Here is a 23,291-nt window from a genome sequence, read left to right as displayed (position 1 = left end):
GGTGCTCGGCCTGTGGAGGGAAAGAGGCCATGCCCTTCAGCTGTCCCCATCTGTCCCCTCCCTGACCACAAAGCCAGAGCTCCTCCATGTCCTCAAGGGCCAAGCAGGCTGTCCCCTCACTGAGCTCTGCCCCTCACATGTGGAAGGACTAGAGGCCTCCAGCCTGTTGTCTTGGGGACACCTCCAGCTGCCCGAAATTCAAGGACCCAAGGCTGAGCTGGGGGCTGCTGCCTCCCGACCCCGCCACCCTCATTTGCATCCACACTGGAAGCACACAGCTGGGGCTACTCTGAGAGACAGCAGGATCTCCAGCCCCAGCTGTCCCCACACCCAGTGCAGGGGGTGGCTGGGCGCGTGGCCAGTCTCCTGCTCGTGGGGCTCCTTGGGGCTGTGAGGGCTGAGGCCAATGTGTGAGCTTTCCAGGCACTGTCTGATCGCTGAACACGTGGCGCGTCCCTGTGGGCCCAGCCTGGCCCTCAAGGAAGAAGGGGCATCAGAGAGCTGTGGAAAGTGAGAGCTGCCCAGGAGGGGTGGGAGCAGGTGGGCCTGTGGGATGCCAGCCGGGGATGCAGGGTCCGGGTGCCATGCGCACGTGGCTCTGAGGCCGAGATGGGGAGGCGGCCAGGGCCACGAAGGGCCGCCTGGGCCACAAGGAGGGCCGGGGAAAACCCGGCCGGGCCTGCTCCAAGGGGCTGGGAGTGGAGGTTGGATCTGGGATGCTCTGAGGGGGACTTGGAGGCCAGGGTGACCCAGCAACTGATGCCCAGAGGTGGCATTGGAGACGTGGGGGCATGTCAGCTGCCAGGCCCAAGTCCTCCGCCTGCTACCGTGCCCAGGGCCGAAGGAGAAATGCTGTGGGCTCCCTTGCACTCCCACTCCTGGCACTGCGTGCACCACGCCCTCGACCCATGCACCACCATAGGCCTTCAGGAGGCAGGCAGAGCACTCCAGGCTGGGACCCTGCCCTCTGTGTGGAGCTGAGGGTATGACGAGTGCAGGCCCCAGCTCTGTGGCTGTAAGCGCTGACCTCCCACACCACAGGGTTCCAGGGTCCTGAGTGACCCAGGCCCTCCTGCCCCGCCAACAGCTAACAGAAACCCCCCACCCAGCACGGCCCTCACAATGTGTGACCCAAGTATCCCCACCAGGGAATCACCTGCCCCACAGGGGCAAAGCCTCCCGCAGTGGGAAGACTGCTGGCTGAAATCAGGGACTTCGTGCCCACCCGGCCAGCAGCAGTCAGACATGCCCCAGGCGCTGGGGCAGGAGGCCCCTGTGGGCTGGCCTTCCAATTCGATCAGGGGTACCCGTGGGCAGCCCAAGTGCCCCCAGCTCCCTGGACCCTCCCACCCCAAAAGCCTGGCTTGACTCAGTGGGACCCCTGCCTCGGCCACAGGCATACATACGGCCTTAAGGGGAAGCTGCTCTCTGCTCGGTGTCCACCCTCCTCACGTCCCCATGCTCTGGAGGTTTCTGAGCCCCCAGAAGAGGGCCCTTGGTGAGAGCTCAGGCAACCCTGGGCTCCCACTGCCCCAGCCCCTCCCAGCCACACCCTGTGCTGGGCACAGGGGTCCTGTGGCCCACAGGGGCGCTTGGCCTCTATCCTGACTTTTCTGAAAGTCAAAGCCATCCTCAGATCACAGGCTGAGTGGATCTCCTGCCGGCCCCTTATCTATCCAGCCTCAGGACAGCAGGGAAGTCACGCACCTCCTCCTCCTGGGACCCCGGCCCTCTCTCCTGGGGTGTGCTGGTCCCCTCTGGTCCTGCTGTGGCCACAGCAAGGCTGGAGCTTATGAAAGGCCTCTCCTCCGCGACGTCACTGCCCTAGCCCACCCCGCGGCCCACCCCCTCGGCCTGCCTTTCTCTCTCCCCCTCCCTTTCCCTCTACCCTCCCTGTGTGCTGCCCTGGGCGTCTCTCCAAGAATGGGGACCACAGAGATCCCAGCATGAAGGGCCCCACTGCACAGCGGGGTGGGCTCCCATCAGTATGGAGCAGGGCTTTACCCGCCCAATCATTCCTCACTCCCAGGGGCCCATCCTGCAACAGGGAAAGCCACGCAGACACCGGGGCCACTGCCTGCGGGTGCTGGACACTGTGGGGAGCAGGCTGCAGCTGCGCCCGGACCCCCACCCAGGACGTCACTGCGGTCTACTTCCCTACCAGCCTCCCCTCTGCGCAGGCCAGGCAAGCCCTGCCCTCAGTGAAGCCCTCCCAGGACACCCTGAAGGCTCCCACCACCGAACACTTTGCAGACTGGTCCCGGTAACCAGGGCTTCAGCAGGTGCCCAGGCCTGGAAAACAGGCCCCTGACTTGACCCAACCAGCCCAGCACCTGCCCCTGCCCCACCCCTGCTGCGACTCCAACTCTGGCCAGCGCAGCACCACAGCAAGCCCCGCCCACCACAGGCCCCACCCAGGCAGCGGCTGTAAAGGGCCCGCCTCTCTGGCCCGCAGCCCCCCCCCCCCCCGTCCCCAGCATTGCACCCCTGGAGCCAGTGGGCAGCCCATGCTCTGCTGGGCACTCTCCAGGGATGTTAATGTCCCTGGAGCAGCTGCTGCTTGGCCCCCAAGTCCTCTCCTCTGAGCTCAGCTCCCATCCCCTGGGGCTGGGGCATGACTGCCAGCTGCTCACGGCTGTCCCTGCCCCAGGACTGCCTGGGAGGTTACAGACAGACCCCAGTGGCCCCTGGCCAATGACTGGGGAATGCAAGGTGGAAAGCCTGGCCTCGATGCACAGCCTCCGGGAAAACTCACGGTCCGCAGCTCAAAGCGGATCTGGTTGAGGCATCTGCTTCCCCGATACACCCGGGCACACCCAAATGCCTGTCCCTGCCTCCGGTTTTAGGGACCCCAGCCTAATACCAAGCACCACATGCGCACTTCAGGGCCACCGGAGGCAGTCCTGAGTGACCCAGGCCCTCCTGCCCCCGCCACATGGGCACTTCAGGGTCACCGGAGGCAGTCCTGAGTGACCCAGGCCCTCCTGCCTCCCCTACATGGGCACTTCAGGGCCACCGGAGGCAGTCCTGAGTGACCCAGGCCCTCTTGCCCCCCCACCTCACATGGGCACTTCAGGGCCACCGGAGGCAGTCCTGAGTGACCCAGGCCCTCCTGCCCCCCACCCAGCACACCCCCTCACAGTACGTGACCCAAGTATCCCCACCAGGGAATCTCCTGACCCGCAGGGGCACAGTCCCCAAGCCTCTGCCTCCTCTGCACTCAGGACAGCGAGGGAGGGCCGGCCCCCTCTAGGCCTCCCGACCCTGGGTTGCCTGAGGCTGGGGGAGACGAGCCTGCCTCTCTGGGCCCCGCCTGCTGCTCTGGTAAAAGAGGAACCACTTGCCCTGGCCCGGGCCCAGCCTCCAGAGGCAGGAGGTGAGCTGGAGGTGTTCTGAGGGAGGCCAGCCCTGGCACAGCAGCCACAAGGAAGTGGTGACATCTGCTGAAGGCAAAGGCCCAGGCTGGAGAGGGTCCAACCTCTCCACCACCTCCCTGGATCCCTGGGCCAGACTTGAACTCAGGACCCACCTCTTCAAGGCTACCTTTGTTTTTTTTTTGAGATGGAGTCTCATTCTGTTGCCCAGGCTGGAGTGCAATGGCACAATCTCAGCTCACTGCAACCGCCACCTCCCCGGTTCAAGCGATTCTCCTGCCTCAGCCTCCCGAGTAGCTGGGACCACAGGCGCATGCCACCACTCCCAGCTAATTTTTGTATTTTTAGTAGGGATGGGGTTTCATCATATTGGTCAGGCTGGTCTCGAACTCCTGACCGCAGGTGATCTGTCCACCTCAGCCTCCCACAGTGCTGGGATGGCACAGCCCATCCACCAACTGGGAGCAGCATATCCCGGGCAGCAGCCTGGGAGATGGTGCCAGGTCGCCCCCTGCTCCCATCCATGCCCCCAACGTGGCACTCTCCCCACAGGGCCTGGGAGCGCAGAGAGGCCCTCAGACCCACCACCCTGAGGCCCTACTCAGCCTGGATGTAGGGACTGGGAGGGGGGACTCCCAGGGAGCCGGCGGTGCCTGCAGTCCTGATGGCGGCCAGCAGAGGGCGCTCAGCCTGGCAGGTAGGCACGGGCGCGCCAGTGCAGCTCACAGGCTCCAGGGAACACAAATGTGCACCCCCATCCCGTACACACAAGCCAGCAACAAGCTCATCACAGGCCCGGCGGTCAGGCACTCAGCATTCCTGGCTCACAGGGTGTGAGCTCCGTCAGCAAGAGCAGACCCGTCTGCCTTTTCACTCACCCCTGCTCCTGGACACCCGAGGCCTTCACAGTGCCCCTCAGACCATGAGGCAGCGCTCAGGCTTGGGCAGGGCAGGGCTGGGGAGCTGCCTGGATCACGAATGACAGAAGGGCAGGACAGACCCTGGGCCGGCCATTTCCTCTCCTCACCAGGGTGCTGTGGCCTGAGACCCCGACCCCCCAGGAACTCCCTCATAGGAACCTCCCTCTCGCATGCTTGTGGCCAGGAACACAACACCCCACTCCAGGTGGGGGCCCCAGGCCCAGAGGTCCCAGAGGTGGGGACATGGCCCCAGGGGCTTCCTGTGTAGCCTCCAGCCCCCTCAGAAGCCTCAGTGCTCTGGGGGCTGACCCCAGACCCCCACCTGCCTGTGTTGGCTGGACCAGAACAGAGCAGGGCCAGGCCCCACAGCCGCCAGCCTCACCCAGCCCCCTCTGCCCACCAGCGATGGAGGCACACAGGGCAGGGCTTGGCCCCTGGGAGGCTTGAGGGAGACGGCAATGCTGGTGGGTGTGATGAGCGGGTGGCCACGGGAAGCCACACACTTACAGGAGTTTCGGGAAGGGCAGAAGCTGGCCTTGAGGGTCCACGGGGGCGAGGCCAGTGTCGGGACAAGCAGCAGAGGCTGGCTCAAGAGGAGGGGCAAGTGGCAGGTACCCAGGGTGGTCAACCTGAATTCCTGGAGCCACAGTGGGGGTGGAGCTGCATGCTAGAGGCTGGGGGCCATGCAGCGCCACCGCCCATGCCCCCCCACCAAAGCTGGCCAGAGGCTGAGACCAGGCTTCAACCAAGAACGGACTCCAGGCCCACAGCTGGCCTGGGACCTGCCACTTTAGTCTTCCAAATCCAGCCGCTCTGGCCTCAGCCCGCCTGCCCTAAAGCGCTGCCCCAGAGCAAGGCGACCCTCTGCGGGCCTCTCCTGTCTACAGACACCCTTCCTGCCCCCGAACCCCACTATCAGATGGCACCTTGAGTTTCCTGGATCTGGGCTGAGATCCACCACAGCGTGGGTGGGGGCTGCTGGATCTCTGGGAGGTGCAAGAGCCCTTCTAGACCCAGGCCCAGGTGCCATCCTCCACCACAGGAGCCACAGCCCACCTCCCCAGGCCAAGGGTCACTGGACCCATTGGAGTCTTGCTAGCCGGCCAAAGGCCCATAACCTCTTCTCTGGCTGGGCCGCCCAGCTGCCTACTCGCCAGGTCTGGCTCAGATGGGGTAAGGCCAGGGCCTCCCCAGGAGGGCTGGTTAGGCAGTAGGCCTCTCCTTGGGTCCTGAAACACGCAGCGAGGGGCCAGGAGAAACGAGGGAGCCCAGTGCTCCAGCCCTGCTCCTGGGGGCTCCCATGACCCTGCTAGCATGGCACTGGAAGCGACCCCTTGGGATGCACCCAGACGTTCCGCGTGCTCTCGTGTGCTTTATTGGAATGCTGTCAGGTCCGTGCCTTCCACGTGGGCCCTCACACAGCCAGGAGAGGCCCCAGAGCCCGTCCCGGGACACCTGCCCGCACCTGCAGAAGGGAAAGGCCCTCACCCTCGAGGGATCTCAGCCACCACATCCCCTTCCGAAGGTGGCCCCAACCCCTCCCTCCCAACACTGACTGTACTTCCCATCAGAAGGGACTATCACCCTGCCCCCAAGGAAGGCACCTTCGGGGAGGGGGAAGAGCTTGGGTTCGTGCTGCCAAGTCAAGGTGCTGGCGTAGAAATGGTCACGTGGAAACCACGCCCCACTGTCCAGGATGGAGTCTACCCCTCCTCAGAGCGCTCAGCCCACCAGGATTCAAGGCTGCCCAAGCCTCAGCTCAGGAAAGACATTCCGAGACCTCAGGTTCCGCTCTCCGGGGCTGAGTTCCTGGGACCTCTGTGTTGGCCACACTGCCCTGAGGCTTCTCAGCACCCGAGCCTCTGACCCCAGGTCCAACTACAGCAGGTGCCTGCTTTGTGACCAAGTCCGTCCGTGGCAGCCAGGGGCACAGGCCCTCCACGTTGGCTACCAAGGGGGCTGGTGCCCGCAGGGAGGTGTGGGTGCCAGGAGGGCTCCCTGAAATCTAGGGCCCATCCTGTGCCGCAGGTGGCCGAGTCCCTGAGGTGGGACGTGCGTGGGGCTGAAGGGCCAGCCTGCTGCTCCAGGAGTGCTGCAGACGGCGGCCGGAAAGCGGGGTGATCAGGGAGCACGGCGGCAGGGGAGAGCACCTCACACACTGCACGAGTTTCCGGCGCATGCACGGCTGGCCGAGATGGAGGGTCACACGGGGCAGATGAGGGAGACTGAGTCACACACAGCGGCACGTCATCCAGTCCTCGGGGAAGGTCGGCATGGGGCGGGCACTGGTCTGCAGGGCAGCCCCATCTTCAAGCCAGCCATGCTCCGGAGGGACGCGGGCACAGCTGCACGCTGCGGGCTGACCAGGAGCTGGACCTTCTCCAGGCCCAGGCACTGCACACAGGCGACCCCAGCTCAGCTCCTGAATCCAGGCCCCTCCTACTGTCACCCCCCCGCACTCCTTTGTCTAACAGGGCGTTCCAGGATAGTCAAGCTCCAGCACCGAGAACAGCTCAGGCATGGCCATTGGGAGGTGTGGCCGGTGAGTGTGGTGGCTGGACAAGGCTGATGCAGGGAAGCCACTGAGGGTAATGACATGGATTTGACAGCACGGGCCCAGGCAGGCGTGGACTTGGAGGTGAGGGCGGTCGGTGGCAGTGTGAGCGCCAGTGTCGCCTTCAGCATTTCCATCTTTACCAGTCACTTTCTTCAAAGAGAAAGAACTAGAGCAAACCCAGAGTTAAACATCCCACGAGATGCGGCTCCTCATCGCCGACAGCACGGCACGTGGTTGGTCCCTGACCCCGGAGATAACGTGTCGAACCAGCCACCGGAACGCAGTTGCGAGGGTCCGTGCCGCAGCCACCTCCCAGTAAGCCACGCCGGGCCCCTGCTGGAGTCCAAGAATGCCCAGGGAGTGTGGGATGGGACAGCCCCTGCACGGGATGGAGAGCAAGCCGCCCCACGCACCGGGACTCCCAAGGTGGACAGGTGAGTCTCCCTGGAGTCCTGCCTCCCGAGACGCTGTCCTCACACTGCAGTCGCTGATTCTTGGGTCAAATGGAAGGAGAACGAGGGCAGAGTGCAAACACGAAGTCACCCCGGGCGCTGGGGACGGGGCTGCGGCGGCCCTACCAGTTCTGGTTGTCCCAGCCGTCGTCAGCGGGCACAGCCGGCGGCACCGCCTTCTTGGCGCCCTCCCCGCCCTCCCCGCCGTCGCTGTTGCTGTTCCTGTTGGTGGAGGCTGAGCCCCACACCTCCCAGCTGTCGGAGCTCCTCCTCTCCGTGGACGTGTCCGCGCATGTCCAGCTGTCGCTGCTCGGGGACTTCCGGGCCTTGGCGGACTCGGTGCTCCCGAAAGTCTCCCAGAAGCTCTGGTCTATGGCGCTGTTCTGGAAGTGGTCCGGACCACTGTTCTGGTAACTGTGGCCCTCGGAGGGGCTTTTAAAGAGACAGAAGGGGGACTGTGAATGTCACTCAGCCCACCACTCAGAATTCTGCGCCCCCGACAGCTCTGCACCTGCAGTGACCACCAGGCCCTGTGGCACCTTCCCAGGCCAGCATTTGGGCTCCACAGGCAGGAGCTGTTTCTCCCATTTTAGAGCAGAGGAAACTGTGCCAGGGACCTGGAGAACCAGGGCCCACTCTTTTACAGAAAATTTCCTTTTCTACCAGCTCCAACCTGCTGTATCATCAGTGGTTTAGTCAAGTGGGGAGGGGGAGGGGCACTGGCCTCATGCAGGACACAGGCTCTCCTGAGAGATGCCTCACGAGGGGACTCAGGCTCTCCCGAGATGCCTCATGCAGGGACTCAGGCTCTCCCGAGAGATGCCTCATGCGGGAACGCAGGCTCTCCCGAGATGCCTCATGCAGGGACTCAGGCTCTCCCGAGAGATGCCTCATGTGGGGACTCAGGCTCTCCCGAGAGATGCCTCATGGAGGACTCAGGCTCTCCCCAGAGATGCCTCATGTGGGGACTCAGGCTCTCCCCAGAGATGCCTCATGCGGGGACTCAGGCTCTCCCCAGAGATGCCTCATGCGGGGACTCAGGCTCTCCCCAGAGATGCCTCATGCGGGGACTCAGGCTCTCCCGAGAGATGCCTCATGCGGGGACTCAGGCTCTCCCCAGAGATGCCTCATGCGGGGACTCAGGCTCTCCCGAGAGATGCCTCATAGAAGACTCAGGCTCTCCCCAGAGATGCCTCATGCGGGGACTCAGGCTCTCCCCAGAGATGCCTCATGCGGGGACTCAGGCTCTCCCGAGATGCCTCATGCGGGGACTCAGGCTCTCCCGAGAGATGCCTCATGTGGGGACTCAGGCTCTCCCGAGAGATGCCTCATGGAGGACTCAGGCTCTCCCCAGAGATGCCTCATGCAGGGAATCAGGCTCTCCTGAGAGATGCCTCATGTGGGGACTCAGGCTCTCCCGAGAGATGCCTCATGCGGGGACTCAGGCTCTCCTGAGAGATGCCTCATGGAGGACTCAGGCTCTCCCCAGAGATGCCTCATGCGGGGACTCAGGCTCTCCCGAGAGATGCCCCGCTGCATGTCGGCCCTGGACCAGGCCTTGCCCTCTGTCGTCAGCTGTAGTCACACCACTGAAACCCCACACACACAAAGGGAGGGAAAGGACGTAGCATTTGCAGGGAAAGTTTGGGCCCATCTCGGGGCAGAGCATCCGTGCCCACCAGGGCTGGCGTCTCAGTGGACAGCACGAGGCCACGCCCTATGAGAGCCCTGTGGTTCTCCTTGGGGTCAGGGACTGAGAAGAGCAGCCAGCTTCCAGCAGAAATGCCTGGGGCACTCTGCCAAGGGCAGAGCTGGACACAGGGCCCAGGACAGGTCTTGGGGGTCCCAGCCCTGCTGTCCCCTGGTCCCCTACCTGCTCTACCCACCCAGAGTCTGGGAGACAGAGGAATGGCAGAGCAGGGCCGGCTCCTCCTCTCACCAGTCCTATGTAGGGGCATGTGGGTGAGACTCTCCCTCCCACCCCAGCCTAAGGTGCCCAGCTCCTGCTCCAAAAAGCACACGGCCAGGGCAGGGACAGGCGAGACAGGTCCCTGAAGCGGCAGAGCACTCAGAGAGCCTTCCATGGTGCCCCCTCCCCCCCGCACCGCCCAGCAAGGATGCCCACCACCTCCTGGAGAGCCTGTGAGAAGACTGGTCAGGAGTTGGGGGTGGGACACAGGCCCGGGGGTTGGCATACCTGTCCAAGGAGCCCTCTGCTTTCCCCGAAAAAAAGGTGGTGACGTCCCGCCATCCCTTACTGCTGACTCCCTGGACCTGGAAGGAGATGGGAAGAGAGGTTAGGGAGGCCCTGTCACGGCACAGGCAGGCAAGCCAGCATGCACCGACCGGCTGAGAAGGCCCAGGTAAAATCCAGAAGCGAGCGGTGCCTGGCACACTCGTACACAGACGCACACGGACACACCGCAGCGGCGCCGGGAGCACGTCGGACACGGCTGCACCCACCCACACACGGGAGGGGTGGGGCCTGCTCTTCCCTCGCCATCTGCAGAGCACCTCACGCCAGTTAACAGGACAAAACGCAGACCCCGACCGGCCTGCAGAGCAGCGGACGGAAGACGGCGAGGGCAGCGCCAGCACTTACCGAGGAAGAGGCCAGCAGCGGCAAGGGAAGAGCGGAAGGGGCAGTTAGTGGCTGGCCGGGCCGCAGCGGGCCAAGCCGTTTCCATATCCCTCTGGCCGTCAGGCCGGGCAGCCCTCCTCCCGTCTCAGAGGACGGGGCCACTGCCGAGGTGGGCTGGGGCAGGCTGGGGCCTGCTCAGAGCCCCTGCTCTCGTGCCCAGGGCCGTGGATATGGAGACTGGCTTCAGCCGTGCCTGCACCTCTGGCAGGCTCCCTACCTTGGATGCCAACTGAGAGACCCCACTGGACACATCATCAAAAATCTTTCCCTCCTTCACCTGCGTGGGTTAAGATGGCGGCATTAGTGGAGGTGGAAGAGACTAAAGCCTAAAGCTTCCGGAATGCAGGGAGTCCCCAGGGTGAGGGCACGCGAAACAAGGGCACGTGGACAGCTGTCAGGCTGAGCCCAGAAAGTTCTATACTGCCCCAAAGTGATTCCAGCATCAAGAGACCACATCACTGCCAGGCCTGGCACCTGCAGACGTGGCCCCCGTCAGGCACTGCTGACAAAGTGACCTCAGGAAAGTCCACGCTGCCCAGGTGGGTCCCCCACGTGTCCCAGTCAGGCCTGAGGACGGTCCACGCTGCCCCAGGTGGGTCCCCCGCGTGTCCCAGTCAGGCCTGAGGACGGTCCACACTGCCCCAGGTGGGTCCCCTGCATGTCCCAGTCAGGCCCCAAAGGAGGCAGGGAGCTAGCAGGGCACTTGACCCCTGAGGATGGCGGGTGTCATTCCCACACCAGAGCCTCCTCTGTGCACAGCACTGGGGCCAGCTCTAGGGGGTGAGGCAGAGAAAAGGAAGGGGCTGCGGGCCTGCGAGGGAGGCCCTAGGCAGGGGAAGAGATCAGCTGGAGGTTCCGAGGCACCCAGCCCCCGAGGAGGACGCCCGTGCTAGAGAAGCGGGGTGAGGCTGGGCCTCACCGAGTGCCAGTCACTGGACAAACCAACCCCGACACCCCCAACATACCCACGCCCCCTCCCCACCAAGTGAAGGGCTCTGGGTACAAGCAGCACATCAACCCCTCGGAGCTGCCCCACTACCTTCTCCTGCGCAGGCTTGAGGACGTTCTCGTTCAGGCTGTGGCCCAGCTCAGATGCCTGTGGGAAGGGAAGTCGCGTGAGCCCTGATGGCAACTCCGTGTGGAAGATGGGTTGGCAGCGGCAGCCCAGGCCAGCAAAGGGCAGTGGGAGCTTCGCCAGCAGGGGAAGGCAGGAGGGCACGAGCGCAGGAGGCAGGAAATGGGGCTTTGCACACAACCCCCAACGTGCAGTCAGCCACCACCTCGAGAAGGCGACGACCGTGCCGCCATTCTAGCAAGAAGGGCCCTCAAAGACACAGGGAGCTCCCTCTGGGGGTCTCCCTCATGCACCGCCATGCAGCCAGCGGGGCTGGGCTGGTGGGGACATGCCCCGTGCAGCCCAAGCCTGAGGCCAACACCAGCTGTGGCCAGCCCAGGCTGACCTGGGATGCCTCGTCTTCCTCCCCAGCCAGGCACCAACGCCCCCTGGAGGGAAGAGGGCAGGGAGGCTGGGGCCATGGGAAGAAGCTGCTGAGAAAGGAACAGCCCCTCCTGATCCTGGGTCACTCGGGCATCGAGGCCACAGGGCCACCTGGGGATGTGGTGTGAGGCCTCCTCTCTCCGAGACCTCTGCGCGGGGAGAAGCGCAGATCAAAGACCGTAAGGGGAAGGATTCGTCACGGGGCAAAGGTCCTCCTCTGCACTGAGTTCGAGGGAGGGCAGCGTGGCCTGGAAACCCTGCTCAGCAGCCCCATGCCCAGTGCCCCCTGCTCCCTCCAGTGCCTCCCGGCGGCAAGCCTGGGTCAGGGTTTGTGTTTTTTGGAGATGAGGTCTCATTATCCTGCCGAGGCTGGAGCGCAGTGGTACTGGGGTGACAGGCACACACCACCAAGCCTGATACAGATCCTGGATCTCAAAGGAGAGCCACGGACCAAGGCCGGGAGAGGGTCTGCACGTGTGCACACGTGAGGTGACACGAGACGGCGGCAGCACGCAGGGGGGCAGCGGGAGCCAAGCGCATTCTCAGCGGAGACGTGGACACCATGCAAGAGCAGACGCGGGCTTTACCGGCTCCGGCTGCTGCTTGTGACCCCAAAACTTCACCCGACAGCGAGGCGACAGGTGAGGAGAGGGCAAGGTGAGGCGGCATTAGTAACCCACAGCGCCTTCGAACCCGCCGCGTGCTGCCGCGGCGCTGAGGCAGCACAGGGGGCGGGGGGGGTCTCAGCAACACGACCTGGAGCCACCACTCCCTGCCCTGGACCTGACCACCACCTCAGGAACTGCGTGAGTGACCGCAGCTCAGGAGCCTGGGGGGGCCGCGGCAAAGCCGGGCAGGCGTCCCTGCAGCTGGGGGTGGCCACACGAAGACTCCCTCAGAGAGAAAAGGAGTGCTACAGGCCACGGGGGGACGGACGGGCACCTCGTGAGAATGGACCCCTCCCCCTGGGAGCAAGGGTGTGTCCTAGAAAACCACGTGCAGCTCCACGCCTGCAGTCCTGGCTTTTGTGGTGGGCCTCACATGGCCACTGCCTCCTGGGTGACTCTGACCCTCAGGACAGACAGACCACAGCCCTGACCACCAAGTGGGGACCATGCGGCCGCCACTCAAATCCTAAAGAATACAAATATACGAAGTCCCGAGGCCACACTGCCTACAGCTGGGGGATGTCCCGGCCAGGGCAGAGGGACACTCTGTGGCCCCCGAGTATAGACGCATCCTGGGTGCTGCTGGCACGGCACCACTCACAACGCCCCTGCCGGCTGAGCAGCTGCCGCCAGTGTAGGCCATCTGCCAAGTCTGGCAGTCCTGCTCCCAAGATGCTCAGCTGCAAAGTGGCCACACACCAGCACCAGGTGCCAGTCACAGCAGCGAGTGTGGCCCGAGGCCCTGAGCGGGCCCATGAGGCAGCCACCCTGGCATGAGGAGGGGCCGAGCCAGGGAGCAACACACTGGGAACACCCTGCTACGCTGGGCCCTCAGCCCTGAGCACGTGGCCTGGGAAGAGGGAACCAGGCAGCTGTGGGCGCTGCACGTGACGTCAGAGGCTCAGGACAGGGTGCAGAAGTTTCTCCTCTGTTACCTTCTGACTTGCTTGTGATCCAAATTTTGTAGCCTAAAACAAAAAACACAGACAGGACTTGACAATGTTAACACTGTAGCCTAAAATGAAACACACGGACAGAGCCAACAGTCTCCACACCGCCTGCCAAGCTTCCTTCCTCAGGGCCCAGGGACTCTCAGTTCCAGGACTGTCTCCCAATGGCCCCCGGGCTGCCAGCAGCTCTGAGGTGACCCTATAGCTCTGAGATGCCTAGGAGAGCTGCAGTGGGGCCTGGGTTAGCACAAATGCCAGCTTCTCCCTGGAGGGGGGCCGGCCCGGCGTGCCACTGGGGTCAGGGCGCACAAGAGCAGTATACGGCCGGGGAACAGCAGGGCCAGCCCCATCCTCCAGCCTTCAGGACACCTGCAGACGTGGCCCCGGGGTGGAGCCTGCTGGGGCAGAGGACAAGCTGGGAAAGCCACGGCAGTGCTTGTCAACGGGCTTCGCCACCGCCCCAGCCCCATCTCCCGCTACGTGGGGATGGCTCCTTGTCCAGCATGGTCCAGGCACGGCGACGCCCAGCACCTGAGTGACCTCTGCGCTCCATGGGAGGAGGAAAGGTCGGACCATGACACTCTGGCTGGAAGGCACCTGGACTTCCCTAGGCTGCAGCCCTCCCCTGGAGGCGAGGAAACGGAGGCCCTGGCGGGAACCAAAAGCAGCCACTCGGCAAATGGAGTAATGGGGCCATGGGAGCTGGAGCCTGCACGCCTGGCCTGCTGCCCTTGCAGGGCCCAGGGAAGACACAGGACCAGAGTGACCACGGAGACACCTGGCAGGTGCGCACTGTGACTTCTGCTCACAAGGGCCCCAACTGGGGTGCCGAGATGCTTGTCTGGGCAGCTGCAGGCACCCAGTGCGATGCTCTGCCCTGCTCCGGGCTCCCCCTTCTCCTTTCACACCACAGTCCAGCCCCCAGGGGCCCATGCCCCATCCTGGTTTCAATCCTGCTCCTGGGTCCCTGCCTCACGCTCCACCGTCTGCCCTGACAAAAGTCCCAAATCCTCCCTGCATTTCAGGATGAGGAGCAGGCGAAAGAGAGAGAAAACGCTATCAAAACACGACGAGCCCCAGAAGCAGAAGCTCCAGGGACATGTGGTGCCTGAGACCTGCCTTGCTGGGTCAGGGTGGAGTCCAGGGATCGACCAGGCTCACCTCTCCCTCACTTTCATCGAGGCGGGACCCCTCTGCCAGCAGCGGGTCTGATGCAGGAGGAGCAGCTCCTGAATGGCCTGAGCTGCTGTGTTCCTGCAGAACCTCCCAGGCCCCGGCACCACCCCAGCTGGCACACACGGCACAGCCCCTGGTTAGAGCACCCACAAGCCCTCTGTGTCTCACATCCCTTCTGCAGCTCCCAGAACCCCAGCCCAGCAGCGGCCGGTGCCCCAAGGGCCCAGTGGCGTGGTAGGGACAGTGACTTACGCCCTCCTTGGCTGCTGAGGCAAACCTGCTGGCTCCAGTGGTGAAGCTGCTCCAGCCCTGAGGGGGGTGACAGAGAGCAGCCACGTCAGGACTGAGACCCAGGAACAGAAACAGAGGTGAGATGGGTGGGGTCATGACCTCGGTAACCTGCTCTCCTTCATCTATGCTCAGAGCTTCCTCCTAAGTCTACCAAGATAAACTAAAGCTATTTAGAATAAACGTCTCATTTCAATCACAACTCATCCTCTCCCTCCTAAAGGAAATGCAAAGGGACCCTCACTTGAGAGATCACTAAGCTGAGCTGCCTTCCCCAGAGAGAAAAAGGTAGAAGGAAGAGACGCTAAAGTGAAGCCCACGCCCAGGCTGAAAAAACGTGCTTTTCTTCCCTACAGATGCCGAATGACTGCAAGAGAAAGCGACTGTGCTGTCCGCGGCCGCGCAGCCAGGAGTGCCCAGAAGCTCCGCGCACTTGGGGGCTCCTTACAGATGAAGGCATTGATTTTAAACCTGCTTTTTTCTCAACCTACTTTGAAGACGTTGTCATATCAGTATTAAAAAGCCCTTTCTGGCTAGGCATGGTGGCTCACACCTGTAATCCCAGAACTCTGGGAGGCCAAGCTACTCAAGAGGCCAAGGAGGGAGGATGGCTTGAGTCCAGGGCTTAGAGGCTGCAGTGAGCTATGACTGTGTCACTGAACTCCAGTGTTGGCAACAGAGCAAGACCCGTCTCAAGGAAGAAAAACAGAAGACAAAACAAGCCCTTCCTTGGCTCTCAGCTCGAGCTCCCGGGTAAGTGGCCCCGTGGCCAGACGCTCAGGTTGCTGGTATGACCCCAACAATGGACAACGATGCTGCAATGAATAAAAATCCTCTTCTTTTTTTCTGAGATGGAGTCTCACTCTGTCACCAGGCTGGAAGCGCAACCTCCGCCTCCCAGGTTCAAGCAATTCTCCTGCCCTGCTTTCCCAAGTAGCTGGGATTGTAGGCACACGCCACCATGGCTGGCCAATTTTTGTATCTTTTTAGTAGAAATGGGGTTTTGCCATGTTGGCCAGGCTGATCTCATCCTGACCTCAGGTAATCTGCCCACCTCAGCCTCCCAAAGTACTGTGATTATAGGCGTGAGCCACCACACCCTATAAAAGTCATTTTTTTACAGATGGTAAAAATTTCCTTGGAAATGCAAGTCAAACAAAATGTATTTCCGTTACCAGAAAAATGGCAACAAGCCCAGGCTGTCACACTTTGAAGTCTGACCTGGAGCTTCCAGGCACCCCCGACCAGGAATGGCCCTGAGAGCAAAGCGGGGCCACATCTACACAGCTGAGCCCTCTCCATCCCCAAGGGTGGCAGCACCCAAGCTGCTTCCCAGTGCTGCCACAGAGCCCCCCCTGGAGCCGGCTTCCCACTGCACTCAGCACTCCCTCCACAGAGAGCACGGCCGCACAGCTGCCAGCAGTCCTTGGGTTCTCAGGAAGAACATCAGCTGCTGGATTTGAACTATACCCAGTGATGGCTGGGTGTGGTGGCTCACACCTGTAATCCTAGCACTTTGGGAGGCCGAGGCAGACAGATCACCTGAACTCAGGAGTTCAAAATCAGCCTGGCCAACCTGGTGAAACCCTGCCCAACTAAAAACACAAAAATTAGCTGGATGTGGTGGCATGCGCCTGTAATCCCGGCTACTTTGGAGGCTGAGGCAGGAGAATCTCTTGAACCCGGGAGGCGGCAGTTGCAGTGAGCCGAGATCACGCCACTGCACTACAGCCTGGATGACAAAGCAAGATTCTACTTTAAAAAAAAAAAGTAGTGACTGAATACATTTGGGGATCTGAAAAATTTAAGCCACGTTTTTGCAAGAAAACATCGCAGAAGGTAAGGAAGGGGCTCTTAAATCAGAACGAGACAAAGAGCATGTGTTTTCCAGGCCTGCTGCACTGCCCCCGACGGCCGCCGTGCCGTCAAGCGGGGTCTGCCCACGGGAGGCATGGTCTGCAGGCGCAAAAATCCTCACCGAGTACAGGGAAGACATGGCATTGTTGAGGAAGTCATCTTCTTTCTTCTGAGGCGGTGGTGTGTTCCCAAACCCCACGTAGCGATTACCTTGGGCCCTGAAAACAAAGGGGACAAGCGACTGAGGATGCTGGCGTGAACCCTGCTCCCCGTGAAGGCGTGGGGCCCTGAACGGAGGCGAGGCTGGGCTCTGGGGATGTGCGCGTTGCCTTCTGAGGCTCCCCAGCAGCAGAGATGCACTTTCTGTTCATTTAAAAAGACCCTCCTGCCACGTCACCAGAGGGACCCCAGCAAATTCTCAAACCCAGTAACAGAAATACTGGAAAAAGGATCAAAACAACTTTATGACAGCGCTGGGGACAGAAATTCATTGACAGGTCTGGTGGGTTCCAGGTAGAAGACGTGCTGTTTCTCCTCTAAGCTTGGCTCTTCTCTACACCCGAGACCCCAGTTCACACCGGCTGCGGCTTGCTGCACTCAGACCCCGCAGAGCACGTGCATGGGTTCTGCACCCGCTGCACACGGGAGCCCCGCGGGGAGCAGCCCTGCCCGGCAGACGGAGCCCTGTGGGACTGGCCTGCCCGAGCCACCCCCAGCTCTCAAGTCCTTACCCTTGATAGGAGCCTAGGTCATCATTCAGCCAGTCTTCAAAAGCCTTGTCCGAGGAGGCGGTCACATTCTGCGGCTGGCCAGAGGCTCTAAAACCAAGCATCGAAGGTGGGTGAGACCACGGCCGGGTGGAGTCTGAGGTGACCCCAGCAGCACCCCGGAACCACACGGCCTAAGTGGGCAGTGCCTTCACGTCACCCCCAAGAGCACCTAAGGCCAGGATTGCCTCAAGCTCTGTCTCAGTGGCTGCTGGGCTCAGGTGCTGAAACCCCAGCAATGCCAGCCTCATGGACATCACCAGAGGCCTCCACAGTGGGCTCTGTGCTCTCCATCGGCGGGAGGCACCGGGGAAGAGGCGAGGCGAGAGGGCTAAGGGCCTGGAATTGAGCCGGAGCTGCCCGCAGTACAAAGCCTTCTGCCAGAAGCACCCGGACGCGGCGGGGGCCGAGTGAGGTGGGGAGACCTCCCGCAGCACAGTCACCCTGCCCGGGACGCTCCCTGAAGCAGGACGTGGGATGCAACCACAACAGGGGTTGGTTCAAGGGCGGCAGGGCCAGCGCCAGACAGATGGGTAACTGGGGAAGGGGAGACCGCACCCCCATGAGCAGATGGAGACATGAGCTCCCACAGCGCCACGGCGCACATGGCTGCGTGCACACATGGAAGACGTGCAGAGCCTGCCTGGGGCACTATTTGAGACAGCTTTATGGGTTGAAATTTTACCAAAAGCTCGTACTGTTTTGGCAATCTAAAAAAGCTGTTTTTCCCTCTGACTTCTGGGAACGAGCTGTCACAACAGCAAAGAAGTGGGGGATTCCGTGGGGGAACCCAAGATACTGAGATCAGGGCCCCGCAGAAACTGCACTGGGGCCCCGAGAGATGCCAGAAGGAGCAGCCACCGGTGTGCCGTGGACGGTGGTGTCCTGGGCTGAGGCGGGGTCCAGTTCTGGGCAGGTGACGACTCCAGAGACCACTCTCTGCCTTCGGCCAGAGCGGCCACCTGACAACAAAACACGGGGTGTCAGAGAGCACAGAGCTGTCTGGCGACGCCCATGGTCACCATCCACTCTGGCGCAGCCCCCACGGCGTGCCTGGAGCACCCAGAGCCTCCTCTCGGCCCCCCTCGATGGCCCTGCTCAGGTGCACAGCCCAGGTGTGGATGCGGAGGCCAGGGCTCACTTTACAATCAACAACGGAGCTGGGGAGCTCCTGGCTGGTGCAGCTCCAACTTCGAACGCAGGAGACCCACCTATTTGGCCTCCACGCTTCTTAGAAACACTGTGCCCAACGTGTCACACAGCCAATAAGGGCCTTAGTCCTTTTCCCCCGGAGGTGGGGAAGGTCTGTCTCCTCCCCTGGTGATTACAAGCCACGTGCCTCCCGTCTGGGCAGGAAGTGTCTGCTCCGGGGCAGCGAGGATCACGACATTCTTGTCTGTCCTGGACTGTGCGTGCCCAGGGGGTGTGCCAGAACCAGCTCCAGAACCACTGAAGACCACAGTCCAGCTGCCACGACGGGGGAGCAGCCCCGCACCGCGGGCGAGAGCGAGTCGGCTGCCCTACCTTGTCCCTGAAGAGGGCTGCGGCTCTGCTGTTGTACTTCTCCTGCAAGGCCCAGCGGGGATCGTAATCCTCCTGCGACTCCAGGAACTCTCGGAACTTAGCGTTCCCGCCCACTTTCATCTTCTCAAGCTCAAGGTCCTTCCACTTGTCCATCGTGACAGAGCGCACAAAGCTGGAAACAGAGGATCGAGCAACTCGCTCGGCACCGGGGATACCCAGGGACGCCCTCCACCCAGCAACACGCTGCGAACTGGACACAGCAAGTGGCAGCGGAGGGGGCTGAGTGGCTGGCAGCTGGAACCCTGCGGGTGGCATCACCAAAGTGACACTGGCCACACGGTGGGAGGCGGCCCCGAGCTTCCGTGGCGTCGGCACCTCCAGTGTCAGAACAGATGAGGGCTGCCCGCAGGCTCCGCAGAGCCGGGGCGGCAGAACACTGACCTGAGGTGCACCCCGAGCCCACGGTGTCGCCCCGAGCACTCCAGGCAGATCCAGATGCCGTAGGTCACACTGACCCACTGAGGATTGAATGCGCCACACTCAAAACAAACCTGTAAAGGGCCACAGGGACTCACCAGGTGGCTCAGGGCAGAGCCCAGGACCGGAGACCTGACAGGTGGCCCCAAGGAACTAGTGCAGACAAGAGCAAATGCAGATGAGCCCAACAGGGCTGCCCAGGGTGGCCAGAGGGCATGGGTGGGGCCAGGCATGAGGGCCAAGAGCCTCCCATGTAATAAAACATTCAGACATGAGGCAGACATGTCCTTAGGGTGATGTGACCTGAGAAATGTGGACCAGCACCCACCCCCAACAGCCAGGGGTCCCCACCCCAACAGCCAGGGTTCCGCACCCCCAACAGCCAGGGGTCCGCACCCCCAACAGCCAGGGGTCCCCACCCCCAACAGCCAGGGGTCCGCACCCCCAACAGCCAGGGGTCCGCACCCCCAACAGCCAGGGGTCCCCACCCCCAACAGCCAGAAGTCCGCACCCCCAACAGCCAGCACTGATGAGTGCCAGAAAAGGCCACCACTCTAAGAGCCGCCCACCCACGCCACCGGCCAGCACAAGCCACGCACGTCCAGAGCCACGCCAACCACTATCCACTCAAGGAGGGCCCCAGAACCACAGGCTTAGAGTGCAACTTCCCGGGACTCGCTGACCCTGACCACAGCATGGGGGGAGGCGGAGACTTACGTTGTTCTCATCCTGTACCCTGATTTCTTTAAGAACCTTCCTGGTTCTTGGGCTGGCCATGATGCTGCAAAGGAGAAAAACAAGCGCTTTAAACTTACACACAGGCTGCTCTACAAAAAAGAAAATAGTGTCTGTAGAAAAACACCACACAGCAGAAAACCTGAGGGGCAGCTCTGCTGAGCTGCTCGGAAGTCCCGGTCACAGGGCCGCGGGCTGCAGGGGGCCACGGGGACCACTTTCCAAAGGACTCTGCTCCCCACACCCCAGGAGGCGCCCAGGCTGTGGCCAGGGCGAGGATCAGGAAGATCATGTAATTACTGGCGCCACTTTGCTTATTCTCCACCAAGACGGCATCATTTATAAAAAGGCCTGTCTTCCAACAGTGAAATTCACAGTAAGGGTGGTCTTTAGAGACACACAGAGATGGGCTGCTAAATTCGATTTTCCTCCTAAAAGGCGACACACCACACTTGGGCTGATCACGGTCAGGGAGCCCACGGACTCTGCACTCCAGCCTCCCGCCACCTCCCCAGTGTGGGGCAGAAGCAGTGACCCTGCCCAGAGTGTGGGAACAGCCGGCCTGCTGGGTGACCTGCAGGTGGGTCCTTCCGGGGCCATTCCGAGGCCTGGGGGCAACAGTGTGGCTGCAGTGGGACAAAGAGAGTGTCTTCGGACCATCAGCCCCACCGCGGTGGCTCACAGGGACCCTAGTGGGACAGCAGCAACCAGACTCAGGCTGAAGAGAAAACCTGTGGGTGTCTCCGTAGCTCTCCTGACTAACCACGTACAACTTCTGCCGGTGGCCCATCTAACTCAGGGCCGGGAAAACCGATACGTTGAGATTCAAAGCTGGAGGAAGGGGTGCTACCAACCCCAGCGTCCAACGAGAATGACCCAGTGGCCCTGCACACACCACCCCTGGGCAGGCTGCAGAGACGGTCCAGCCTGGAGGCAGCAGGCCTGCACCCCCGCCAGCCCACGCCTCAGTGTGCTGTCTCTCTGAGCCTCACCCGCCTCTTAATATGAACAGAGCTGTGTGCTGTTTCCTCTAGCTCTCACTACACAGAGAGCACACAGCACTCTGTAAGCCACAGGAAACTACACGTGTGCACGGACGCCCTTTCCGGCGCCAGCCCTTTCCTCCTTCACTGTATTTAAGAGAACTGTATAGACCAGCTTTCCTACTCATGGTGTAGGTGGAAATTTATGTTGAGGTGAAGCTTAAAAAAAGAAAGAAAGAAAAACCTCTGTCCTGTATTTCATTTCTCATCATAAGTACGCAGAAACAAGGTATTCACGGGGGGGGGGGGGGTGTCCCCACTCTTCACACAGCCAAAGTTCGTGAATTCTGAAGCCCATGACTCCTATTATTCACCAGCACCTACTTTAAACCCATTCAGAGTCAGGAAATAAATGTCTGTTTTGTGCAGTTCATCAAAACAAAGCCAAAAGTTCACCCCGGGCTGCCTTCTACTCCATAATTCTCTGTGCCTCGTGTGAGAGCGCCCAGGAACCACAGGGCATGAGGCAGGTCCGAATGCTTACTCCCGACCGCATGGACTTGGACCCCAGCATGACTCATTGATGCGACACTGTCATCAAACTGAGCGTCCACCAGAACACAGCACTGAAGATGGAAAGGGGCTAAGCCGGGTTGGAGAGGTCCTGGCACCCAGGGTAGCGGGGCTGAGCTTACAAGGACGTTGGGACACGTTCTTCTCACGGCAGGCACACGCAGAAGCCACGGCCCATGTGGAGGAGGTGAGCCGCCAGAGCAGGACGAGGCCGCTCCGGGTCTCCACGCTCGCTCCTTCCCACAGCACCATGCCTGCTCTCAGGGGCTCACGTATTGGCCAACAGACACGGGCAAACAAAAGTCAGAACCATGAGAAGCTCCTTGAATTTCTAACTGTAAAATACATGGGATACTCACAGGACTACTGCAGGGAGAAAATGTGCAAAAAATAAAGGACTCTCCTTGGATTTAAAAGGAACTCCTCCACGTGACTAATTTTGGGTATCCTGAAATGTTAAAGTTAATAACACAAAAGCAAATACCTCCTAGCCTTCAAAAGCACAAATATGGTTTACCTTGAAAAATAATCCCGGAACTCTTAACACCTGAAACCAAGATGTAAAACTACGCCTCCTCCTGCAAGTGCACACAACTTCGGTAAACGTCAAACCCAACGAGGACACTCTCTATTAGTCCAGGAGCCGCCGAGACTTCGAAACTCAGGATCCGTTAAGCTGGAACACTCGCAATAGGTGAGATCAAAACGGATACTGAACACTGCTCGGGCCCCAGGGCTGCAACACAGTGACAAGCAGAAATACCGAGTCTGTAGCACCCAAGGACCCACGTCTAAGAACAGCAGCCCTTTCTCCTAAAGAACAGATGACTTCTGGACTGAGAGGCATGCGGCCCCAGAAAGGGATGCCTAAACGAAGCTAACAGCTTCGAGGCCCTGGGTCACTTTAGAGCCAAACGTTGGTGCTAAAATTAGCAGAGCATGGCAGGAATATTAATGAGACCTGCAAAATAGGAGCCGAATTACTTCTTAGAACTGGTGGTCTGTAATTAAGGCGTTTAAAAGAACAGACAGGAAGCATAGTTCTTCCAAACACACAGAAAGTGAAAAAAGTTTTAAAAGCCCCTTCCCGGTTTCTTCTCCCTCCCTTGACAGGCATCCAGGTCAAAGGGTAAAGAAAACCAAGCGAGCTGAGGCTGCCGTTTCTGACGAGACCGGGCTCACCAGCACCCCACTGCTGATGACACCGGGCAGAGCCCTCACTCCTTAAGGGGTGGAAGCGCAGGCCCAGTCCGGGGTCCTAGGAGCTCGGGAAGAGGAGGCTGAAGGGGCCGGGGCCGGGTCCTGCTCGCGCCCTGGGCGGCGACGTGGGCGGGCAGGGACGCTCCGGACTCGCGTACCCGGTGGGGGATTCCAGATCCGGGGTGCGGGTGGAGGGCAGCCTCGAAGGGAAGGGGGCGCGGGGGTCGGCGGGGTGGGCACCGCCAAGCTCTGGGGTCCGGGCGGGGGCGGCCGCGGCGGGGAGTTCTGCCCGCGAACGCCGGGAGTAACGCCGCGGGAGCCGGGGCCTCAGGCCGAGCCCGCGCAGCCCAGCCGCGCGCTTACCTGGAAGGAGGCGCACAGGGCTGCGGGGTCAGGCCGGCGCCGGTGTCGGGTCGCAGCACTGCAACGGGGACGCGCCCGGGCGCCCACCAGCCGCCACCAGCTTCCGGCTACGTCGCGCTCGCAAGGTCTCGCGGGAGCCGGGGGGGCAGGACTTCCGCCTGAGGCGCGCAGCCGCCCGGTCGCCACGGAGGCCCGCAGCCGCCCGGTCGCCACGGAGGCCCGCAGCCGCCCGGTCGCCACGGAGGCCCGCAGCCGCGCCGTCCAACCCCTCCCTGGGCCCCGGAGCGC

At 61.7% G+C, this 23,291-nt stretch overlaps 1 protein-coding gene across 10 annotated transcripts; it reads right to left on the bottom strand.

The window, feature by feature from the left end:
* Nucleotides 1-5,651: 5,651 nt before the first annotated feature.
* On the bottom strand, nt 5,652-23,073 carry ARFGAP1 (ADP ribosylation factor GTPase activating protein 1). Of its 10 annotated transcripts, none has more exons than XM_021672463.2 (14): nt 23,004-23,073; nt 19,867-19,930; nt 19,114-19,223; nt 18,673-18,844; nt 18,010-18,110; nt 17,113-17,199; nt 16,503-16,599; nt 14,489-14,545; nt 13,046-13,078; nt 12,030-12,059; nt 10,984-11,040; nt 10,162-10,221; nt 9,501-9,577; nt 5,652-7,735 (listed from the first exon to the last, which is right to left on the bottom strand). In XM_021672463.2, the coding sequence occupies exons 2-14, from the start codon at nt 19,924-19,926 to the stop codon at nt 7,426-7,428; spliced, it is 1,251 nt and encodes a 416-aa protein (XP_021528138.1). In that variant the 5' UTR covers nt 19,927-19,930; nt 23,004-23,073; the 3' UTR covers nt 5,652-7,425. The 10 variants fall into 10 exon arrangements, with proteins under 10 accessions (XP_021528138.1, XP_012295881.1, XP_012295880.1 ...); XM_012440458.3 differs by lacking the exon at nt 23,004-23,073 and adding an exon at nt 20,027-22,608; XM_012440457.3 differs by lacking the exon at nt 23,004-23,073 and adding an exon at nt 21,958-22,608 and having other exon boundaries at nt 19,867-20,315.
* Nucleotides 23,074-23,291: the final 218 nt, after the last annotated feature.

The sequence above is a fragment of the Aotus nancymaae genome, unplaced genomic scaffold (genome assembly GCF_030222135.1).
Source record: "Aotus nancymaae isolate 86718 unplaced genomic scaffold, 86718_ANA_hifiasm-v0.15.2.pri h1tg000029l, whole genome shotgun sequence".
NCBI lineage: Eukaryota > Metazoa > Chordata > Mammalia > Primates > Aotidae > Aotus > Aotus nancymaae.
Note: the sequence above shows the minus strand (reverse complement) of the source record. Positions and strands in the feature narration are given on the sequence as shown.

What these genes read in the sequence shown, in the direction of transcription:
- ARFGAP1 (XM_021672463.2), bottom strand. Translation starts at nt 19,926, where the DNA reads ATGGCCAGCCCAAGAACCAGGAAGGTTCTTAAAGAAATCAGGGTACAG. An exon ending in CAGCCCTCTTCAGGGACAAG is followed by an intron (nt 18,111 to 18,672) that starts GTAGGGCAGCCG and finishes TTTTGTTGTCAG; the next exon opens with GTGGCCGCTCTGGCCGAAGG. An exon ending in ACAAGCAGCAGCCGGAGCCG is followed by an intron (nt 11,041 to 12,029) that starts GTAAAGCCCGCG and finishes CCCTTCCCACAG; the next exon opens with GCATCTGAGCTGGGCCACAG.